Raw genomic sequence first — 20,435 nt, 5'->3', positions numbered from 1 at the left:
CTCTTATGGACTAGGGTCCTCCCCCTGCTCAGCAACCTCTTCATCTACACCTTCCGTGTTCTATTCTTTACATGTGGAAGAATTACGTATAGGTATAGTAGGAGAGGTAACAAAGTTAGTGACTGTACCGTTATCATTTTTGGTCTTTGTTGATTGATCACTATCAATCCCGACCATATTTTCTCTATAGATCATATCTCAACTTCTGATGATCTTCTTCCTAACTGGATCTCACAATCTATTGCTGAACTCTTCTTCTCCATAACCGATGAAGATGCAAGGAATAACTTTGTTATCCAGCTTCGTTCTTTGCGCCTTTGGCACATGTGCAAAACCTTTACATCCAAACACTTTCAGATGGGAGTATGACACCTCTTTGTTTGTCCAGACTTCCTCTAGAATGTCAAACTCTAGTAGAACTAATGAATTTCTATTAATCATGTAACATACTGTGCGAGCTGTCTCACCCCAAAATGACTTAGGTAGTTTTGATTTTGAGCATACTTCTCACTTTTTTGATAATGGTGCGATTCATACTTTCAGCTATGTTATTGTGTTGTAGGATTTCAAGAATTGTCTTCTCCTGTCTAAATTCATGGCTTGAGCATGAGTCTTCAAAATATTCTCCTCCATTATCAGTACGGAGACACTTAAAATTTTGGCATGTCTTTCTTTCCACCAAAGCATAAAATTTCTAGAAGACTTAAAATACACGGTCTTTCGTTCTCAAGAAATAAACTCACAGTTTTCGTGAAGCATCATTAATAATTGTGAGAAAATATTTGTTACCTCCTATTGATTCTACATTCCTTGGACCACAAATATCAGAGTAATACTAAATCAAGTATATTCGACTTTCTTCCATGAGTTGCTTGAAACGATACCCTATGTTGTTTTCCGTATAAACAATAATCACGGGGATTCACAGTTGTACCTTTTTAAAAGGAGATAAGTGGCTTATTGGCTAGGATATGCCATCCCTTCTCCATCGTATAGTCTAATCTTTGGTGCCATAGATTAGCAAACGTGTCATCTACAGCTGTATGTAATTCATATTTACATATCTCAGCGGTTGTCTTGTGCAATGTGTATGGAGCAACTCCCTTAGCAATCATCAATGATCCTTTGGTGAGCCTCCACTGTCTATTGGCGAAGTAATTCTCGTACCCGTCTCGATTTAGAGCAATCCCTGAAATTAAATTTATTTTCAAATCTGGTGTGTTCCGCACATCTTTTAGAACTAATGTGTATCCGACATTTGTCTTGATACAAAAGTTACTATTCCCCACAGTCTTTGAGTGATTGGTATTTTCCATCTTTACCTTCCCAAAATCTCCTGCTTTATACTTAAAAAAGAATCCTCTTACTGGTGTGGCATGGTTGGATGCTCATGTGTCAACCATCCATTTTGAATCTTGACTTGCTAAGTGCATGCATTTCTCCTCGTGAACGAAGAAAACCACTGCAACAATTGTGTTTTATCATTCTTTTGGTCACTGCTCTCGCCTCGACCTTTCTTAGAAAAAATTCTTTTGAAGTGACCAGGTTGACCTCAATTGTAGCCATTTCTACCTTTTGACCGATTTCTGGACCTTCTACGACTTGCCTTTAAATTTATCACGGCTACTCGAATCTCTATAAAGGCTTCTTGTCTGCCCCTGGTTTTCAGGCTTCTTCCTCATCTTATCATTGAATAAGATGGCTGATGTGGCCTCTTTTAACTCGATGGTGTCTCTACCATGCAAGATGGTTGTTGTCAAGTTATCATAGGAAGATGACAACGAGTTTAGAAACAAGATAACTTTATCTAATTCAGTGATTGTTTCTTAGAGATTTGCCAACTGCGTGACTAATCCAGTAAACATATTTAAATACAGGGACAGAGCTAGATATTAAACCCTTATTCAACCACTTTGAATTATGAACATAACTTTTTGGACCTTTCTTCATCTGCATCGTTGGAGCCTTTTATATGCAAATGCACTTTGAAGAACTCAAGAAATGAAGGTCAATCTCTATCTACATCATCCACATTGATAAACCCAAGAAAAGAAAGGTTAAATCTCTATAAGAATAAATGATACAACTTGTTTATTTTTCTTATCACTTAGATCTAGGTATTATTGGCAGCTTTTTAGAATAGTAATGGATGAAGAAGGTGGGTTTCTTTCTCATTATTTATCCAAAAATCCGAAAATAAACCATATAATAATAAGAAGAAGAAATCAACATAAATTCAGTACGAGAATTTAATTGTTGAAAATTTTGTTGAAGTAATATTACGAGGAATGGACGGTGTAAGCTTGTGCAATAATTAGAATTCGGGCAATATGTGGAGAAGAAGATGTTAGCTTTGAGAACAATTTAGAGTAAAAATAATGAGAGTGGCAGTAGCACTAAATTATTTAAAAGGGTATTGCCAAGAAATTCAAGATCAACTGTTTATGGAGGTTGATTGGAAGATATTACAGAGTTCTTTGGTAGTAGAATATATGAAGCCTATGCAGCTAAAAGATCTGAAGGTATGGTTATGTTTGTTTGGATTGAAAACTTAAAACTTGGGGCAGGGGTCACTAGGGATGTTGAATAAGGTTTTAATTTCTAGGGTGGATATTTGGTATCAGGTCGGATTAGTGTTAAAATAAACTCGGATGGACTAAATGGCTTAAGTGGCTGCCACGTGGTCTCTTCGTTAATTTGGGGGTATATTTATTTAATAGTAGGACGGTAGGGGTATTTTTGCTCGATTAGTATAACAGAGGGTAACTTTAAAGAATTTTCGATAATAAATGGGTATTTTTGACCCTTATCCGTAGCAAATAATATACGTAAAATATTAGTAGCAACGAAGGTGTACATAAATATATAAATAAATCCTTTGCACTAGTTTGAAAATGTACTTAAAAAATTTCGATTTCAACTACATAGTACACACTCAAATTAGAATTAATTTCTTTCGATTCAATTAAATGGCACTTGAAATAAGAATGTGTTTCTTTTGATTCAATTAAATAGCACTTGCAAACATGTCATTTCGGAGGCCCTTATTTTGAAGGGCGTTTTTCACTCTTAGTCCGCGCTTGAAATTATTTATATTTGGTAGCTGAAAAAGTATATACAATTTGTATAATTTTTGTATATAACATATAGAATATATATATATATATAAACAAAAAAAAATATTTTTTCGGTTATTATTTTTTAGAGTGGCTATACAATGTTATTTTCCCTATTTTGAGTTCATTGAAAACATGTCACTTGGAATATTAAAAGTTTGACATTTCTACATATGAAATTTCATCTTAATGTTCAAGAATATCTCAATCAAAACAATATAGTGGCGTTTATCTGAGCAAAGTTTTAACAAAATGAAGTTACTTTTTGAAAATGGTGTTTCTTTCAAATTTTTGATTTTTTTAATAAAAAGTTAAATTTTTTATCTCAAGTTGACGAATTGTTGAGATATTTTTCATACTAAAATTTCGACTTACAAACACTCACAAATCTTAAAAGACTAGTACAAAATTTTCAAAACAAATTTCAGCTTACATCAAAAAATTTCTCCAAATAAATCAAAGAACTTTTTCCAAAGTTTTATCCAAATGGCTTCTAAAATTAGGATGGTAGGACTTAGGAGTGAAAATGGATAGTAAAACACAAGAAAACCAAATTTAAGAAACAATATGGACTGTAGTTGCAACCACAAAACATTGAGATGCTAAACTACTTATTGCCAAAAAGAAAATGACCCAAAGTGACAAAAGCTTGTATTATTACTTCGTTACTGAAACAGCAACCAAAAGAGAAGCGCATCAATGGAAAGTGGTGAAGAACGAACACAGAAAATGCAAAACCCTAACAATGGAATAACAGTGGGTGAGATAAACCTGATCCCCACATCAAATTCAAAGCCAAAAGTGGTAGTAATAATGGGAGCAACAGGTTCTGGAAAATCAAAACTTGCTATTGACCTGGCTTCACACTTCCCTATTGAAATTATCAACGCTGATTCTATGCAGGTATATAGCTCTTTATATACTCTTACAAGTTCAATAATTTTTGTATAATACTTTTATCTCTGCTATTTCTTTTGGATAGGTTTACAATGGATTGGATGTTCTGACCAACAAGGTGACTCCCCAAGAGCAAAAAGGTGGTTTCTTGCTCTGTTTTGTGTAGTATAATTCTTCAGTTATTTAGTTTTATGTGCCGGTGTTTGACTGTACATACACCGTTAAATACATACTGCATAGTATCCAAAGGTAACCTCTAGTCTTTAACTTGGCATGTCAATACCTATAAACAGAGGCGGAGCTACGAATTGAAGTGTGTGAGTTCTAAATTTTAAAATAAAACACTGTTTTCAACGAAAATCGAACCCTCATCCTTCCCGGCGAACCCACAGCCCTTACCGTTGAATCAAGACCCCTTTTGTTACTGGGTTCGGCAGTATATATTTATATAGATTTAGTAAATATTTCAATACAAATACAGGATTCCGGAAAAAGTCACTGGGTTCGCCCGAACCCGCATCCACTACTGTAGCTCCGCCCCTGCCTATAAATATGTTATTAATGGTAAAATACAATTAATATTTAAGAGTTTTCAGATGTCTTTTTGGAGCGGACCAAAAAAGATAGGTGTCGGATGAAATGGACTAATATAAATATGGAATGCCGTACTATTTTGCTGTGTAACTTTGTGCATATAGAATCAAGTATCTACATTTTGATTTTGGGTTGTTGTGACAGGTGTACCTCATCATCTTCTTGGTACTATCAGCCCTAGTATTGAATTTACTGCAAAGGATTTTCGTGACTCAGCTATCCCTGTGAGGTCTCTTTTCCCGGTGATCTCAATCTTATGTATATCAGGGATTACACAAGGAAAAAAAAAATATACAGGTCTATTAGAATGTCCATGGGCATTGGATGATGTAGTTCTGATATTCCAAGTCACCATCAAAGCTGCATCTTCAATAATGGCTCTAATGATTTTGTCTTTGTTGGAAATGGGTAAATATGGTGTTGCTTTTGCCTAAATGGAAACTAAGAACCTATTAGCGCTTGAAGTTTCTTCCGAGGTTCGATAACCTCTTGAAGCCTCTAGTCTGGGCACTAGGATGATCAGTTATTATTTGTTCTATCGAAGGTTCTTCATATAAGCCTCTTAGTTTACCCAGAAGTGTGAACTCTACGGTATAGAATGCTGTAATAATAGTTATGCATGAGACACTTTTTCAAGTATTGCAAAAAGAAGGGCACACTGCTTTTTTCAATGGGGAGGCTATAATTGTTGTCAGGTCAGACAGAGGCCTAATCTGTAAGCTGGTCCACTTAGTGAACTCCTAAAATCTTGGGAATACCTTTCTTTAATCTTCTTTTGGGATAAGGTGACTATAACTTTTTTAATTAATTATAGCAAACAATTAGTCATAAACTTATTGAACATATTTCTTCTAGTATAGAGTGAATCTCAATTGTACGAGTATACTCCAATTTTCTGACTAATTAGATAATGAAGAATCTTCTTTTAAATCACTAAGTTTGGTGTGTTGAGGGATGGTGGTGGCGGCATTGATGAATGGGATATCTACATCTATTAGCATGTACTGAGGATTTCTGTGTCTATCCTTTGACTCCTGATATTTGGTGAAAATTGTGAAAAGAATGGATGCAGTCAATCCCCTCCTCTCCACAGTTGAAAACTTGAAACCTCTATTCAATGACCAACAACTCTGGAGCAATGAACTTTGGTTGCTTTTGTCACTAGGCGACGTACCTAACCTATCTTTCCCTTTAGCAATATTGATTAGTGTCTTTCAGCCGTCTTCTATAGGAAAATTTGAAGTAAGCTCTTGAAAGTTGAAACGTTATAACCATCAACAATCATATCTATCCACTCTTTCTACTAATCTGGTTTCTTATTTTATTTGTAATTTCAGATCATAAATGAGATATGGTCCCGCAAGAGGTTGCCAGTTATAGTTGGAGGAACAAATTATTATATTCAGGTACTTTTTGGCTCTTCTCCACTCTCCATTTTTTTTGCATGTGTGCATGTCGTCACTCGTCCGTCATAATAGAAATTTCCGAAGACACTAGGACCAAAATGACATGTGATTATAAAAGTTGGCTACCTCAATAGTCTGATTATTCAGAAAATTACTTTTCTCCTGAATGGTTCACAAGGTCAGTTAGAGAGTTAGATTTGCTGGGTGCTGCCCTTAACACTTAGTAGCATCCTTCTCTTAAATTATGAGATGTTCCAAAATCAGCAATAGACTTGCGCATCTACTTTTATTTTATCTGTTTGAAGCTAGCAGCTAAATCTGTTGGTTTCTCTTTCACTCGTGACTATTCTGTTTTTCTATTAAACTAAATTCTGTTTTCAGTTCTTCTGAAAGTCTTCCCAGCTGGTGTTGTTAGTCATCTTTTTCTTGATTTGATTTGTTTGCATTCAGGCTCTTGCGAGTCCATTCCTTCTTGATGAATCTGTTGAAGATTCAGAATCAAATTGCTTAAGCGACTCTCAAGGTAAGCAATCAGTTCTGTCTGTGTTTTTTTGTCAAAATTTATTTATTCAAGACCAAAGAATTATAGGTATTATTATCTTCCTTTCTCTGCAGAAGATGAACAGCCTGATCTTGAAGTTGAATTTACGGACGAGGAATATGATTGTGCTTACAACCGTCTTAAAGATATTGATCCAGTTGCAGCTAACAGAATTCATCCAAATAATGATAGAAAGGTATGGTGATGTTTGGCTTCATATGATTTCTAGTTTCTTTGCATGATGCAATCAGCTGAAAACCTTTCGGATGGAGGGTACTATTTACAATGAATTGCTTTGTTTATTCTAAGATGTAACAACTACAATGACATTGATTTAACACAAATTGCTCTTTTATTCAAAGATGTCACAGCTATAATGATTTTAGTTGAGACATTATATTGGTCAGTTTGATTGTGCATGTTGCTTCAAGTTGCAAGCTGCGGATCCACTTGTTAATATGTCATTCTTCTTCTATCACTTACCTTGAGCCGAGGGTCTCCCGGAAATAGCCTCTCTACTCCTTCGGGGTAGGGGTAAGGTCTGCGTACACTCTACCCTCCCCAGGCCCCACTTGGTGGGATTTTACTAGGTTGTTGTTGTTGTCATCTATCACTTACCTAGCTTTTCCTCAAAGTTATTTTCCATTGTTAAATGTGTTCGTAGTTCATAGGACTGAGTTAATTTGTAATAAAAGTTCTCTGTTCTTGAATTCACCTTGAGCATTTCTTGTGATTTCTGGTCTCTGACACTACATATTCAGAGTTGTTATGTCAATGCTTCTTTGGTTTGAGCAGATGATTATTAGGGGTAGAATTGTTAAAATAATTGCTTTTATCCTACAAAAGGTATAATTTCTGAGGTGGAATGTGATGTGACGATGTTTTATACAGACTTGTGATTCCTATCTATTGTTAGAGGTTTCAATTGATGTATCTGTTGCCATAAGCTGCAGATCAACCAATACCTGAATCTGTATGCACGATTTGGTGTTATTCCAAGCAAACTTCTTCAGGAGAGAACCGTAGAGGTGCATTCTTCTTGTTCACTCATTTATTGTATTAACATAATTTTCCATAAAGTTAACTGTGTTAATTTCTAATGATAGTAAGATTTGGATTTTGGAAATAGTTGGCTACTACATGATGGAATCAGATTGTTCCTTTACGATACTCTTGAGAAAATATTTGCATTGAAGCCTTTCTACAGAAAAAGGGAATTTAGTGCAGGGAACTCAAATATCTATGGAGATATATGCATCAATCCATCATATTGGATTCCCTGTCTATCAACCGCCTTTCAAGTGGCTGATAGATCTTGTCCTTCACTTTGCTAAAGCTCAAATTTTTGTCAGTTTAAGATTCTCTTGCTTTTACATTCTTCCATTCTTCCATCTGTTTATTTTGATACTACTGGAAATTGTTGCAATACCATGTTTGATGTAAGATAAAACTAGTAGTTGGTACACTAGAATGGTCGAAAGAGATTCCATTTATACTTAATAAGCAGAAAAATGAGATTGTTTTTTAGATTAATTATTGAAAAAAAAAAGAGAACAATTAGGAAGATTCACTCTTAATGGCTGTAGGAGGATAATCCACATTATTAACTCATAGAAAATGCACAAACTAGTGTAAGACATTTACATATGCCCAGTCATCTGTCAAAAGAATTCTTGAGAAATCTGGACAGGCTCAATTTATTTATCAAGGACACTTAGATAGTAGCTATAGGCTGTTGGATTTGTGATGTGAATTGCCATAGCATGCCTCTTCATGTTATTTTGTTGCTTGTGGCAGGGCAGAACTGGGGTCGAGTTGATAATTCAAGATATGATTTCTGCTTCTTATGCGTGAATGCATCTCTTTCCACTATGGATCCATTTGTCAATAAAAGAGTTGATCACATGGTTGATGCTGGTCTACTTATGGAAGTTGTTGACATCTATACACTGGATGCAGACTATACAAAGGGCTTGAGGCAGGCCATTGGTGTTAGGGAATTTGAGTTTTTCCTTGGACGTCACATACTGGAACATCAAAAACCCTGTGATGAATCTTACCTTCAGGCACTAAATGATCAGACATTGAAGCAGAATATACATCATATCATGGATTCCCCTGACAACAATGAACAGAAAGCTCTTTTAATTGAAGCAATTGAAAATGTCAAACTGAACACACGAAGACTTGTACGGCGTCAAGTAAGTGCTGTTTCGTTTTAAAGTAGTTAGTTGTATGTTTAAACAAGGTATAACCAAGTAAGAAATGATTGTGTGGAGAACATTTGGTTTTTCAAGTCTGCCTCCATGAGGTGGGTAAGTGTTCAGTTCTTGCAAAACCGGATGTAATTGAACTGTACATCGAATTTGGTTAAACTCTATGATCAAAGGTGCAGAATTTGGTTGATTTGTATATGACACGAAGTTCTTGAAACCAATTGCTGTTGTTTTATAGTCTAGGAGTAAATATACATGACATATAAACAATATCTGGAAGATATATAGCTTATCAAAGTTCATAAAAAGATGCAGAGCATGAACTCCTAATGCTCTTCCCCTTCATTAGTGAGAGAGGAGCCTTCTTAATCTGAACTTCATTATTTGATATTAGAATGAGGAAGTACTTGCAAGTTTTCTTGCTTTCGGTGCACTAGTTGTTACTGATCCTGAGATTCTTTGAGTTAGACCTTTTGGAAATGCCTATTGCTGATTGTCTGATTGTTCTCAGAGGAGGAGGCTTAATCGGCTGCAGATGCTGTTTGGATGGAACATACATTATGTTGATGCTACAAAGTCCATAATAAGTATGTGACTCGGCTTTAAACTTAAATGAAATTTCACACCAATTTCATAGTCCTTTCTTCTTAGAAGGTATATTGACCTGGTTTTGGCTGTACTTGCAAGTATTATCTGAATTAATTGGCATATTTTACACAGGTGGCTCTGATGGTGTATGGGTAGTGGAAGTGGTCGAACCCTCTGCGAGAATAATCAAATCCTTTCTCACTGGAGAATGCAGCACAGAGAATGGCAGCAATGCTTCTGAAGAAATGAGGTTGATGCAAAAGGATCTCTGGACTCGGCATGTATGCGAGGTTAGTGTTAGCTGCTTCATTCCTCCCGGGCCCCTTTTCCGATTCCCGTCAAATAATAGGAAAGGAAAATGGAAGGGTTAAAAGTAAAAATGAAGATAAAACCGATGTATCCAACTATTGGTAATTTGGTGATAACTACCAATCATGCAACATTTATATAGTTGTCCTGATATATGTGCTTATCATTTTGGTTGCTTGTCAGGCATGTGGGAATAAGGTCCTCAGAGGTGCGCATGAATGGGAACAACACAGAGAGGGCCGTGGCCATCGAAAACGAGTTTCTCGGCTTAAAAAGTCTGGAAACTTGTGCTCGTGAAGCTATATGGATACCTCCCCCGCTTCAAGCACAGTTAGTTACTTTTTAACTGCCATGTGAAGTATCGTCATTTTTTTTTTTGTTTCACATGTTTTAGTTGTCAAAAACTATTGCACTCATTTTGCTCAGTCTCTTATGATTGTTGCTGTTTCTCTAATTTGCTGAACAGTTTTTCAGTCAAGTTAAATGAAGCAGTTCATTCGATTTTCTTGCAGAAAAAATTTAATTGTCAGTGTTGCTTTTCGTTCTTTTGTGCTCTAATTAGACTGGCTCCAGGATTTGCTTATAATCTTCTTTATTGGTGAGGGTTTAGACTATTTTCTGCAGCACAATTTTTCTTACAGCCATTTCATTAAGTTAATCAGATACATGCCTATGCTGCATAGACTATGCAGAAACTAAGGGGTCGTTTGGTTACCAGGTGAGATGGACAAGGATATCCCATGGGATTAGCTATCTCATCTTCTATATGGGATAGGTAATCCCACCACCATTTGGGTATAAAATTTATCCCATCACTAGCTAATACCTATAACCAAATATTGGATAGATACAATCCCATATTCTATGCCGGGATTACTGTCCTTATCCCGATAACCAAACGACCCCTAAGTGTTAACGGTGGTTGAATAATAGAAGAGCACACGTGTTTAATCAACAACTTGCATCATTAGTGTGGTAAATCAGTTGGCAACAAAATAGGTGGTTTAGTTAATTTTCAAATGAGTTACAGGCTTACAGCTTCTGCTGTTGCGCAGAGTTTTTTTTTGGGTTCCCATTAGACAATAGTATTCGGTATCAGCTTTGTGGTCCGATTAAATTTGAATTCGTGCTGGAAAGTTTCATATTGGGGGTTAAAGCTCTCTAATTAATAAAAACGATTTCATACATATGGCTCGAACCTAAAATCTCTGATTAAGGATGGAGTGCTTACCACTTCACGACTAATCCCTTGTTGGTAGTGAAGAGTGATTGAATTCTATAACATAGCTAACAATATCCTTCATACATCTGATTGTACTGTTAGATGCAATCAATGAATAATACAATAACAATTGTTCTGTTTTCTCTAATCTCTTTCTTTGTTGTTCTTCATTTAAGCTACGTCCTTTAGAAGACATTCCAGAAGAATGTTGCAGAAAGAGAACTTTCCTTTTACAACATAGGAGGAAGGGCTTCGCTAGTTTACCTAAGAATCTAGTTATTTAGTCAGTTTATAACTATCTTTTATCTCGGTAAAGCAAGGGTAACGTTTAGAGTTTAACATAACTCCTTCCACTCCTAAAATAGACAAACACAAATGATTAAATTTTTTCACCTCTTCTATCTTATTTGAAATCAAAGAAATTGTCAAAAAGAGAAAAAAGGAAAAGCAAATTACCAATTATAGGACTAAGGAAGATGTGGAAAGGTCTTGTGTTCATTCCATTGTCATTCAGTCATTTGTCAGTTTACCCTTTTACTATAGGCTATAGACCTATAGTTGTTGTTTTCTTTTGTGGCTCAGAATTGGCAGGCCTAGTGGAATCCAAGCAGGTTGATGCAACTTTTTTTTGGGGGCCATTGGGTTGCAAGAGTTAGTGGACTGTTTGTACTATAAATTCAGAGTTGCACGTGGATATGCACGAGTGAAAGTCGATTCTGTCGGACAACAGATTCGAATTGTTTGGACATGTGCCTCTTTGACTCTACTTTTGTTGTTTTTATTTTTTATTTTTAATCTTAATATCTGATATCAAGATTTAGCTAGCGTTTGATTATAAATTCTCAAATTTATTTTAAACATGTGATTTATGTGAAGTTTGGTTTGAAAATCAAAATCCGTTTGAACATTATTTTTCAAAACATATTTCACTTTTTGTTTTTGAAAAAAAAACATGCAATGTGACTTATTACCGCTAAGTTTCAAAAATTATCAAAAATACCCAACAATACCAAACTATGCAGAAACTTCATTGATGTCATTCATTATCATATCACAAATCATAGTCCTGAACATATATAAGTTTGGCACAAAATTATTATTGAACTACATGATACACTGTCCTAAAATCATAACCTGATATTTTAATAGCAACTGATAATAACACAATTACTAGTTACTACAATTTGTCAAATTGCAATAATATTATAAGATCCATTAGTCCAAAATAATAATAATAATAATAATAATAATAACTAGCTGGTGGATTAGTCGGGTCATAATGAATGGTGGGCTTTTTTTTTTTTTTTATAAAATATAAATGTTTGGAGTAATTTTTAAAATTGTTAAAAATTTCTACGGTAATATTTTGACCCAAAAACAAATCTAGAGCTAGTTTTGGGATTTGAAAATTTTGTTTTTAAAATCTGCCAAAATATTGATAAAATCTATAAACAAACAGATTTTACCAAAACAATTTGAAACAAACTTGCTAAAATCTATGATCAAATGGGTGCTTAATCATTTGATAGAGCAAAAGCATTTGGATTTTTACCACCGCCAATAAATGATTTAAAATTCATTTTCAAAGAACTTATTTCACCTAACTCCTAAGTAATGCTGATTTTTGTTTTGGGTAGAATAGCTTTTCTGTCTATAAATGCTCGAGCCATATTTTTAACCATGATAATAAAAGATATGGGGCGGGTCGGATAATAGAATGGTTAATATTATCCATATTTGATGACCAAAAGAGCCACGTGGCCGAGTAAAAAGATGCCAATACATTAAAATCATAGCCCGCAACTTTTGCTATTAAATTGAGGGGCAATTTTAGCAATAAAAATTACGATGGGGTAATTTTTGGACCAAAAGATGGACGAAGAATAATTTTAAACTATTTAACAATTGATATGAGTAATTTTGACCTTTTTCTGTAAAATAAATATCAAAATTTGAAAACGGAAAAGGGCCAAAAATGCCACTGAACTAGTGAAAATGGAGCAAATATGCCCTCCGTTTGCTATTGGGCACAAAAATACCCTTACCGTTAGTACATATACCATTTTCCACTAACAGACTCGACATCAGCTATAGATTCACTTTCAGAAGTATTTTCTTTGCTGATTTGGAGCTCCTACTTGGAAAACAGTACCCTCCATATAATTTCTTAATTCTCCAATATTAGGAACATCTTGCCTCCACCCCCTCACCACTTTTCTCAATTCTTCATCAATCATCACCCCCCTTATGTAGCGGACTTTTATCCCAAAAAACTTAACCTGCGAGCTCCATCGGACTTCATCGGAAACTCCTCCAGTAGTCCATTTTTTCCTGATATGCCTTTTTTTTCTTTCAAAAATATGTATAGAAAAACCCCGAAAGAACCTGTATAGAAAAATCCAAGTCTAGATCTGAACCTCTGCAAATGATTTCAAAATGGGAAAAGATGATATAGAGACTTGAAAATTAAGGTTTGTGAAGAACGACAGCAAAAAAATGGAGAGAAATGCAGAAGGATTAAACAAAATAAATGTAAAAAAGAATCGAATTAAGTCTCTAACACCAATTAATCTCTCTCTTTCTATGTTAATCTCTCCAGGTGGTCATGTAATAATAAAATGAAGTTGAACTCTGGAATGGCTATTTCGACGGTGTTTATGGAAGTTTGATGAGTTAATAGTGAAACAAAGCAAAAATAGGAACAATGAAGAGCATAATTGATTATACAATCGATCTTTGATAGGATTCGTTGATTGCGACATTTTAACCGTTGATTGTGGAAAATGGAAAAAGACATGGGTAACTTGGATGTAATTAATTTTCTTGGATAAAAAAAACAAATATGATGTGGAGCTCCAACTCAGCAAAAAAAATCTTTTTAATGTGAATTTATAACTGATGCGGAGTCTGTTAGTGGAAAAAAGTATATATACTCCACTCGATTAACGGTGATGGTATTTTTGTACCCAATAGCAAACGGGGGTATATTTGCTCCATTTTCAATAGTTGAGGAGCATTTTTGGCCCGATTCCGTTTTGAAAAAGCAAGAATTTCAATTTTTCTTCAGATGGATTTTATTTCCAACTTTTCGTTCCTTAGTGAGAAAATTGGTCCTTAGGGATTTTTCTAGGGGAAATTATCAGTTACATCCGCCCATAAGCAAATAAATATAAAAATTAGTCAATTTATAAAATATTACCAATGTTAGTAAAATATTATCATATTAGCCAATTAGCTATTTGTAGCAAAAAAAGATCAAGTTTTTATTTTCTTCTGAGTGGGTATTGTTGGAATGGATTAGGTACATCTTAAGGAATTTGAATCTCCGTTTTGGGATGATTTGGTAGAGCTTTGAGGTTGTTTGAATTGAAAATTCGAAGTAGAAGATGAATATAGAAAAAGATGATATGTGTATCACATATGTATGATATTTATATCACATATATATCCATGTATACATATGTGTAATATATATGCATGATACATGTACTGTAGAAGAATTTATTAAAACTCGATTTTAACTACGAATTTTGATACCAAAGCAGTCCAAATCACCTCCAATCTTGCTCAAATTTTATATATTGCCCCATCTATATGTTTTCAATGAATTCCAACCGTACCCATTGAAATAAAATTCTTTTTGCCTAATTTTGCCTAATTGTTTTTTAAATATTGATATCATTGGTAATCAATTTTGACTCCAAACTAGTCTAATTCATCTTCAAACTTTCTCAAATTTGGTATATTACCTCATTTATGTGTTTTCAACTAATCAAAACAATACCCATTAAAAAAAAATTGATTTGCCTATGTTTTTTGAATATTGTATATCATTAATAATTTTTTGAATTATTTTTAATAGCATGATTAAAATGGCTAATTATTGATAAATAGTATCTTTTTTGTTACATTTCCGTAATCCAGTATTGATGAACCTTAGTCCATAGAGCATGTCGAATATCTTTTGGGATTTGCTCCTTCAAAAATAACAAGCGCTTTTCACTTTTATCGTATGTGACAATTGTTGGCGCCGGTTTGAATTTATGGGGCAAAAAACATAACTAGACAATATTTAAAGAAAATTTGCATATCTGTAGCCGCATAGTTAATTGTCGACACCTGAATATTAACATAGCATAGCAGATTCAATAAAAATTCCTAAAATCAAGCTAGATAATAATCAACCCTAACATATTATTCCTATTTTTTCGCCCATAATTAAATCCCCAAAGATTCCTTCTCAAACAAAGGCAATGAATCATACACCTAAATTTAAGGATCTGTTTAATTATTTTCTAAAGAAAATGAAACATAATGGCCTATAATTTTTTCTTTTATAATTCAAATTAGGATATTACACATTCTGTTTTAACATGTTATAAATTTGTTGGTGGACCGAGAATCACGTTTGTAACTATCCAAATAATCTCTTCTTTTTTCTTGCTATAAAATATTCTCCTTATATATTTTCTTTCATTTTGTATCATTTATAAAATATGAAACTAATAAATCTAGAATATATAATGTATAATAATATACATATGAAATCAAACAATTATAAAATAATATCAAATATTACTCTTATATATATTGAGGATAACAGTTAAAACAATACTACAACGTTGAATATACCACGTATTTTTAAAAAATAATTACATTGAAATATATACACTGTGTATATCATTATGAAATATATATTATATTTTATTATGTTTGCAAAGACATGGAGAAGTCCAAAAAATATTTCATGTCGAATATACATAAATTATATTTAGATTATACCCAAAATACATAAATGATACATTTTTTTTATATATGTGCTTACAAGTCATATATGCGGTAATGTATAAATTATAAATATAAATGTATGTATATACAAAGAAGAAGTAGCGTGAAGGCAGAAAAAAATTGGAATAACAAAATTATTAGGTAAAATATTAGGTAAGATTTGAAAAGAATTTATGTAGATTAAAAAATAATCCCACCACCCAAACCTAACGTGAGATACAGAAAAGCCAGTTATATTAAATTTCTTATTTAGTGGCATTCCTTAATTTGTGCATTCATTAATTGTGGCATAATCTTTACAGTATTCTAAGATTGTAAATTTTTTTTGCTATTTATGGAATAAACTAAAATTAATATCATTTTGTTAAATAATTTTTAAAAAATGCTCAGCCATGTAAAAATCTCGAATTGAATTGTTCTTTGATGGTTTTCATTTTATGCTAAACATAGAGATAATTGATGCATTATTTGGTTACTGAATTGGTTTATGACTTTAATGCAATAATCACTTAGTTTGACGCGGGCTAATAATGATAATACCCCTTAAAATATCAAGGGTTTTTTCTATAGACTACTGCCAAATCAAGGGTTCTAAATAGATGAAGATTTATTTTTAATATACGGTCAATTGTTCGCTTTCTTGTACTAACATTACTGTAACATATTGGAATACAAGCATATGATACTGAAAATCTAATTTCGAGCATAATAAAGAACATGGAAAATCTCTATAGTGTATAACCTTTTAATAATTCAACAACATACCAATTATTTGAAAGAAAAGCCTCAGGTCATATTCCTTAAATTAAGTGATGTTATGTCAATGATTTCCATATCAAAACTCAATCATAAATTAGATAGCTCAAAGAAGGGCCATAGAGAAAAGTCCAGTAAATGAACATGGCATGCTCAACTTAAAGCAAAAGAAAAAATGAGGACTAAATGAAAAGAGAATAGCTTTCACTTTAGGTCCGTTTGTCCATAATTTTTTTTCTTTTTTTCAATTTTCTTTTAAAAAAATGTGTTTGTTCATGAAATTTTACAAGTTTTAAAATTTTTTTCGAAAATGAATTTTTCAACAAAATTTTCAGAATTTTTTTTCTCCACCCACAAAACTGAAATATTTTTTCAAATGAAACGCATCTCCAAATATAATTTTAAATTTTAAAAATTATTTTTCAACTGAATTTCAAATACTACTTTTTTTTTAAAAATTATAATACAATTTTTATGTCCAAACGCCTGAGAAATAATAATAGCAGTTGTTTCTCACTATGATGTTGCATTTTGAAAACCAGTCCTCAAATTCCAAGAAAAATGGTTCAGAGTGACCCCACTTCTTTTTGAAAAGCAAAGGTTAGGACAATTAGGGTGAAGACATGAAAATTACAGGTTAGTTGGACTATTGTCCCATGCAGCTAATGTACCTTTTTCCATATATTGTTTTGCAGATATTGTCTTGTAAATGAGAGACTTGACTTCATGGTACAAAAAATGTGTATGTCATGAGTGTACATAAAAATACAAGATTTAAGTTTTATGAGTTCAACTTTTAAGATTCTTAGTCTTAAATCTATTATATTTTTAAAGATACGGGTTCGTATATGATATTTACTTTAATTTTAGTAATTTTTACATATAGATTTATACTCTGCATCAAAGGTACTGAATTTAAATGAACTCGATACCTATAAGCTACACTTGCCCCTGCATGAGTGGTGACAGACTGTTGAAGTTGACAGAAAAAGAATGTTGGGTGTATATATAGGTGTCTTTTGGTGAACCATTTTGCTTCATTGGTTTACTAATTAACTAGCCATGGCTGATGAATTCAAGCATTTGGTTTTGGTGAAGTTCAAGGAAGATGTGGTGGTGGAGGACATTCTAAAAGGATTGGAAAAGCTTGTTCAAGAAATGGATATTGTCAAGTCTTTTGTTTGGTAAGTCATTGAATACATTTTTTATGGTAATTTTTATATATACTGATACATTATGTTGCACGGACTCTTCAAAATATTACCGCACTCGTGTCGGATTTTTCAAAAATACACTACTTTAGGAGGATCCGATATGCAACTGGAAATATTTAAGGAGAGTCCGAACAACATAGCTGATACATAGAAGGTAAGTCTTGGCACAACGGTAAAAGTTGTCGTCGTATGACCGGGAGGTCATAGGTTCAAGTCCCTCGTGCATAAATGCAAGATAATGTTGCGTACATAAGATCAAATGTGATCTTGGTCTGACTCTTTTTCGGACTTCGTACATAGCGAGAGTTTAGTATACCGAGCTGGTCTTTTACTCGCACATTGTTGTGATGATTGTAAATTAAAATGGTTTCTACAACTTGTGGCAGGGGAAAAGATGCTGAAAGCCATGAGATGCTAAGACAAGGTTTCACTCATGCTTTCTTGATGACATTCAGTAACAAAGATGACTATACTACATTTGTTAGTCACCCAAATCATGTGGAATTTTCTGCTACTTTCTCCACTGTAATTGACAAGGCTGTGCTACTGGATTTCCCTGCTATTTCTGTTAAAGTTCCTGCTCCAGCTTGACCATATGATCATTGTCACAAAAAAATAAAAAAAGCTAGTTGTATGTGTGCATCTATGTTTCAATATGGTTTGATTTGTTTAGGATGTTATTTGGCTGTTTGAGGTTCAACTGTTCAAGTGTGTGCAATGTGAACAATCTATTATCTTTGCTTCCCAAATTGTGGATGGTTAAGACATGTAATCTATCATGTCTATGAAGTATCTTGCAATAAAGGCTTAATACATACTTCCCAAAATTGTGGATGGTTAAGACATCTAACATATCATTGTGAAGTATCAACAAGGAGTGTTTTACCCTCTTATATGGGCCCACTTGGTGTTAGTGACGGAGCCAGAATTTTTATTAATAGGGTCAAAATATAAAGAAGTAAACCTACGATGAAGCCAAGGGATGTCAATATGCACTCCTTCTTTTTCAAAAACATTGACACTATTTCCTTATTTTCTTAATAAGAAGCATTTATAGTCACACAAATGATATGACGGGCTTCATACCACAGATTTCAAAAGTTTTACAATCACACAAATGCTATGACTTATTTAAGATCACATATCTCAAAAGTCTTCTCTTCTTTATTAAATTTTGTGCCAATTCAAACAAAAATAATTTTTTTGAAATGGAGGAAGTAGTATATATAAAATTAAAAAAAACAAACTATACGGTGTAATTTTTTGACTAAGGAGTGTCACTAATACATGTGGCTCCGGCACTGCTTGGCCCAAATCTAACTTAATCCGGCTAGTGAGTTTTGGGAAACAGAATGAATAAACAAAAAACGGAAGATCCGCGAGTTGCAAACCGCATATCAAACATTAAACAACTAAAAACAATAATGTTGTATATTATTGAACCCATAAATTAAATTTTTATTAAAATGTGTTGGCATTTGAGATTTTTAAGCTTTTTATTGGCATTGATATTTCACTATGTTCATTATATATTCGGGAAAATACATAAATACTCCTTAATAAGATTTGTCTTGGATTTGCAGTTATACACTTGTATTTTGCCCTTTGGTTATTTCGAACTCTACTTAACTATTTAGTTTCCAATTAAAAAATGACACTTGTGCATATTAGTTAACTTTATCTTACTTTTTGCATCTCATATGCCTCCAAGAGAATAACCATACTTTCTGTGCTACATCGACACTGAAAGGTGCATTCAGAAATTTTCAGTAATAATAGAACCGCCATAAAATATAAGTGTGAGAAATGACAAATACCTGTGAAAACATATCATGTCTTATCAAGTGACTAATTGGCCAAAAAGATTAAGGGCCTGTTTGGCCATAAAATAAAATTTACTTTTTTCGAAATCTTTTTACTTTTTACGGAGTATTTGTCCATAAAAATTTTAAATTTTACTTGAAGATGAATTTATGAATTTTTTAAAAATTTAAAAAACTCCAAAAAATTATTTTTCTAAATTTTCATTTCAAATCATTCATAAAGATTTCAAAAATAGCTCCAAAATGTATTTACGTCCAAATACAACTTCTACTTTTTAAATACCATTTAACTTGAATTATTTTTACTTATTTTGAAATTTCACAATTCTTATATCCAAACGCCCGCTAAGTACTTAGCTAAACACTTACCTAGATTATCCTGTATCTTAAATCAAAACACAAGTACACCTCAAGGACATCTCAACTGACAACTGCATGTGCAATGTTAGTCTGAATACATAGAAGTATTCATAAACAATCTTATTACTAAATCAAAATTAATTAGTACACATTCTCATGACTTAACCATAATAAATTATACTGTAATATCGGGTTCATCTGAATTCAGTACTTTCGACGCGAAATATAAATTTATAGGTAAAAATTTATTAAAATTATAATAAATAGTAAATATGAACTCATAACTTTAAAAATATAATGGATTCAATACCAAGACTCTAAAGTTTTTACCGTTTATGTATAGGCGGCTTTGGGAGGCCATTTTTGTTTCATTGGTTTACCAATAACTAGCAGCCATAGCTGATGAATTCAAGGATTTGGTCTTGGTGAAGTTCAAGGAAGATGTGGTGGTCGAAGACATTTTTAAATAGTTGGAAAAGCTTACTTTAGAAATGGATACTGTCAAGTTCCTTTGTTTGGTAAGTCATTGAATACATTTTCTCAATAGGTCATTTTAGTAAGCGTTTCGACATAAAGAATTATAATTTTTGAAAAAAATAGTATTT

At 33.1% G+C, this 20,435-nt stretch overlaps 2 protein-coding genes across 4 annotated transcripts; both read left to right on the top strand.

Annotated features, from left to right (window-relative positions):
* The first annotated feature begins 3,702 nt into the window (after nucleotides 1-3,702).
* On the top strand, nucleotides 3,703-10,121 carry LOC104093877 (tRNA dimethylallyltransferase 2). Of its 3 annotated transcripts, none has more exons than XM_009599707.4 (11): nucleotides 3,703-4,019; nucleotides 4,099-4,153; nucleotides 4,752-4,831; nucleotides 5,945-6,013; nucleotides 6,464-6,536; nucleotides 6,629-6,750; nucleotides 7,508-7,582; nucleotides 8,357-8,755; nucleotides 9,282-9,357; nucleotides 9,491-9,648; nucleotides 9,851-10,121. In XM_009599707.4, the coding sequence occupies exons 1-11, from the start codon at nucleotides 3,816-3,818 to the stop codon at nucleotides 9,962-9,964; spliced, it is 1,425 nt and encodes a 474-aa protein (XP_009598002.1). In that variant the 5' UTR covers nucleotides 3,703-3,815; the 3' UTR covers nucleotides 9,965-10,121. The 3 variants fall into 3 exon arrangements, with proteins under 3 accessions (XP_009598002.1, XP_009598004.1, XP_009598005.1); XM_009599709.4 differs by having other exon boundaries at nucleotides 3,771-4,019; nucleotides 6,632-6,750; XM_009599710.3 differs by lacking the exons at nucleotides 3,703-4,019; nucleotides 4,099-4,153; nucleotides 4,752-4,831 and adding an exon at nucleotides 5,552-5,849.
* Nucleotides 10,122-17,385: 7,264 nt separating this feature from the next.
* Nucleotides 17,386-18,474, top strand: LOC104093876 (stress-response A/B barrel domain-containing protein At5g22580). Its single transcript, XM_009599706.4, has 2 exons — nucleotides 17,386-17,617; nucleotides 18,034-18,474. Exons 1-2 carry the CDS (start codon nucleotides 17,496-17,498, stop codon nucleotides 18,236-18,238), a joined length of 327 nt encoding a protein of 108 aa, XP_009598001.1. The 5' UTR covers nucleotides 17,386-17,495; the 3' UTR covers nucleotides 18,239-18,474.
* Nucleotides 18,475-20,435: the final 1,961 nt, after the last annotated feature.

Source organism: Nicotiana tomentosiformis, chromosome 11 (genome assembly GCF_000390325.3).
Source record: "Nicotiana tomentosiformis chromosome 11, ASM39032v3, whole genome shotgun sequence".
In the NCBI taxonomy this organism is placed as follows: domain Eukaryota; kingdom Viridiplantae; phylum Streptophyta; class Magnoliopsida; order Solanales; family Solanaceae; genus Nicotiana; species Nicotiana tomentosiformis.
Note: the sequence above shows the minus strand (reverse complement) of the source record. Positions and strands in the feature narration are given on the sequence as shown.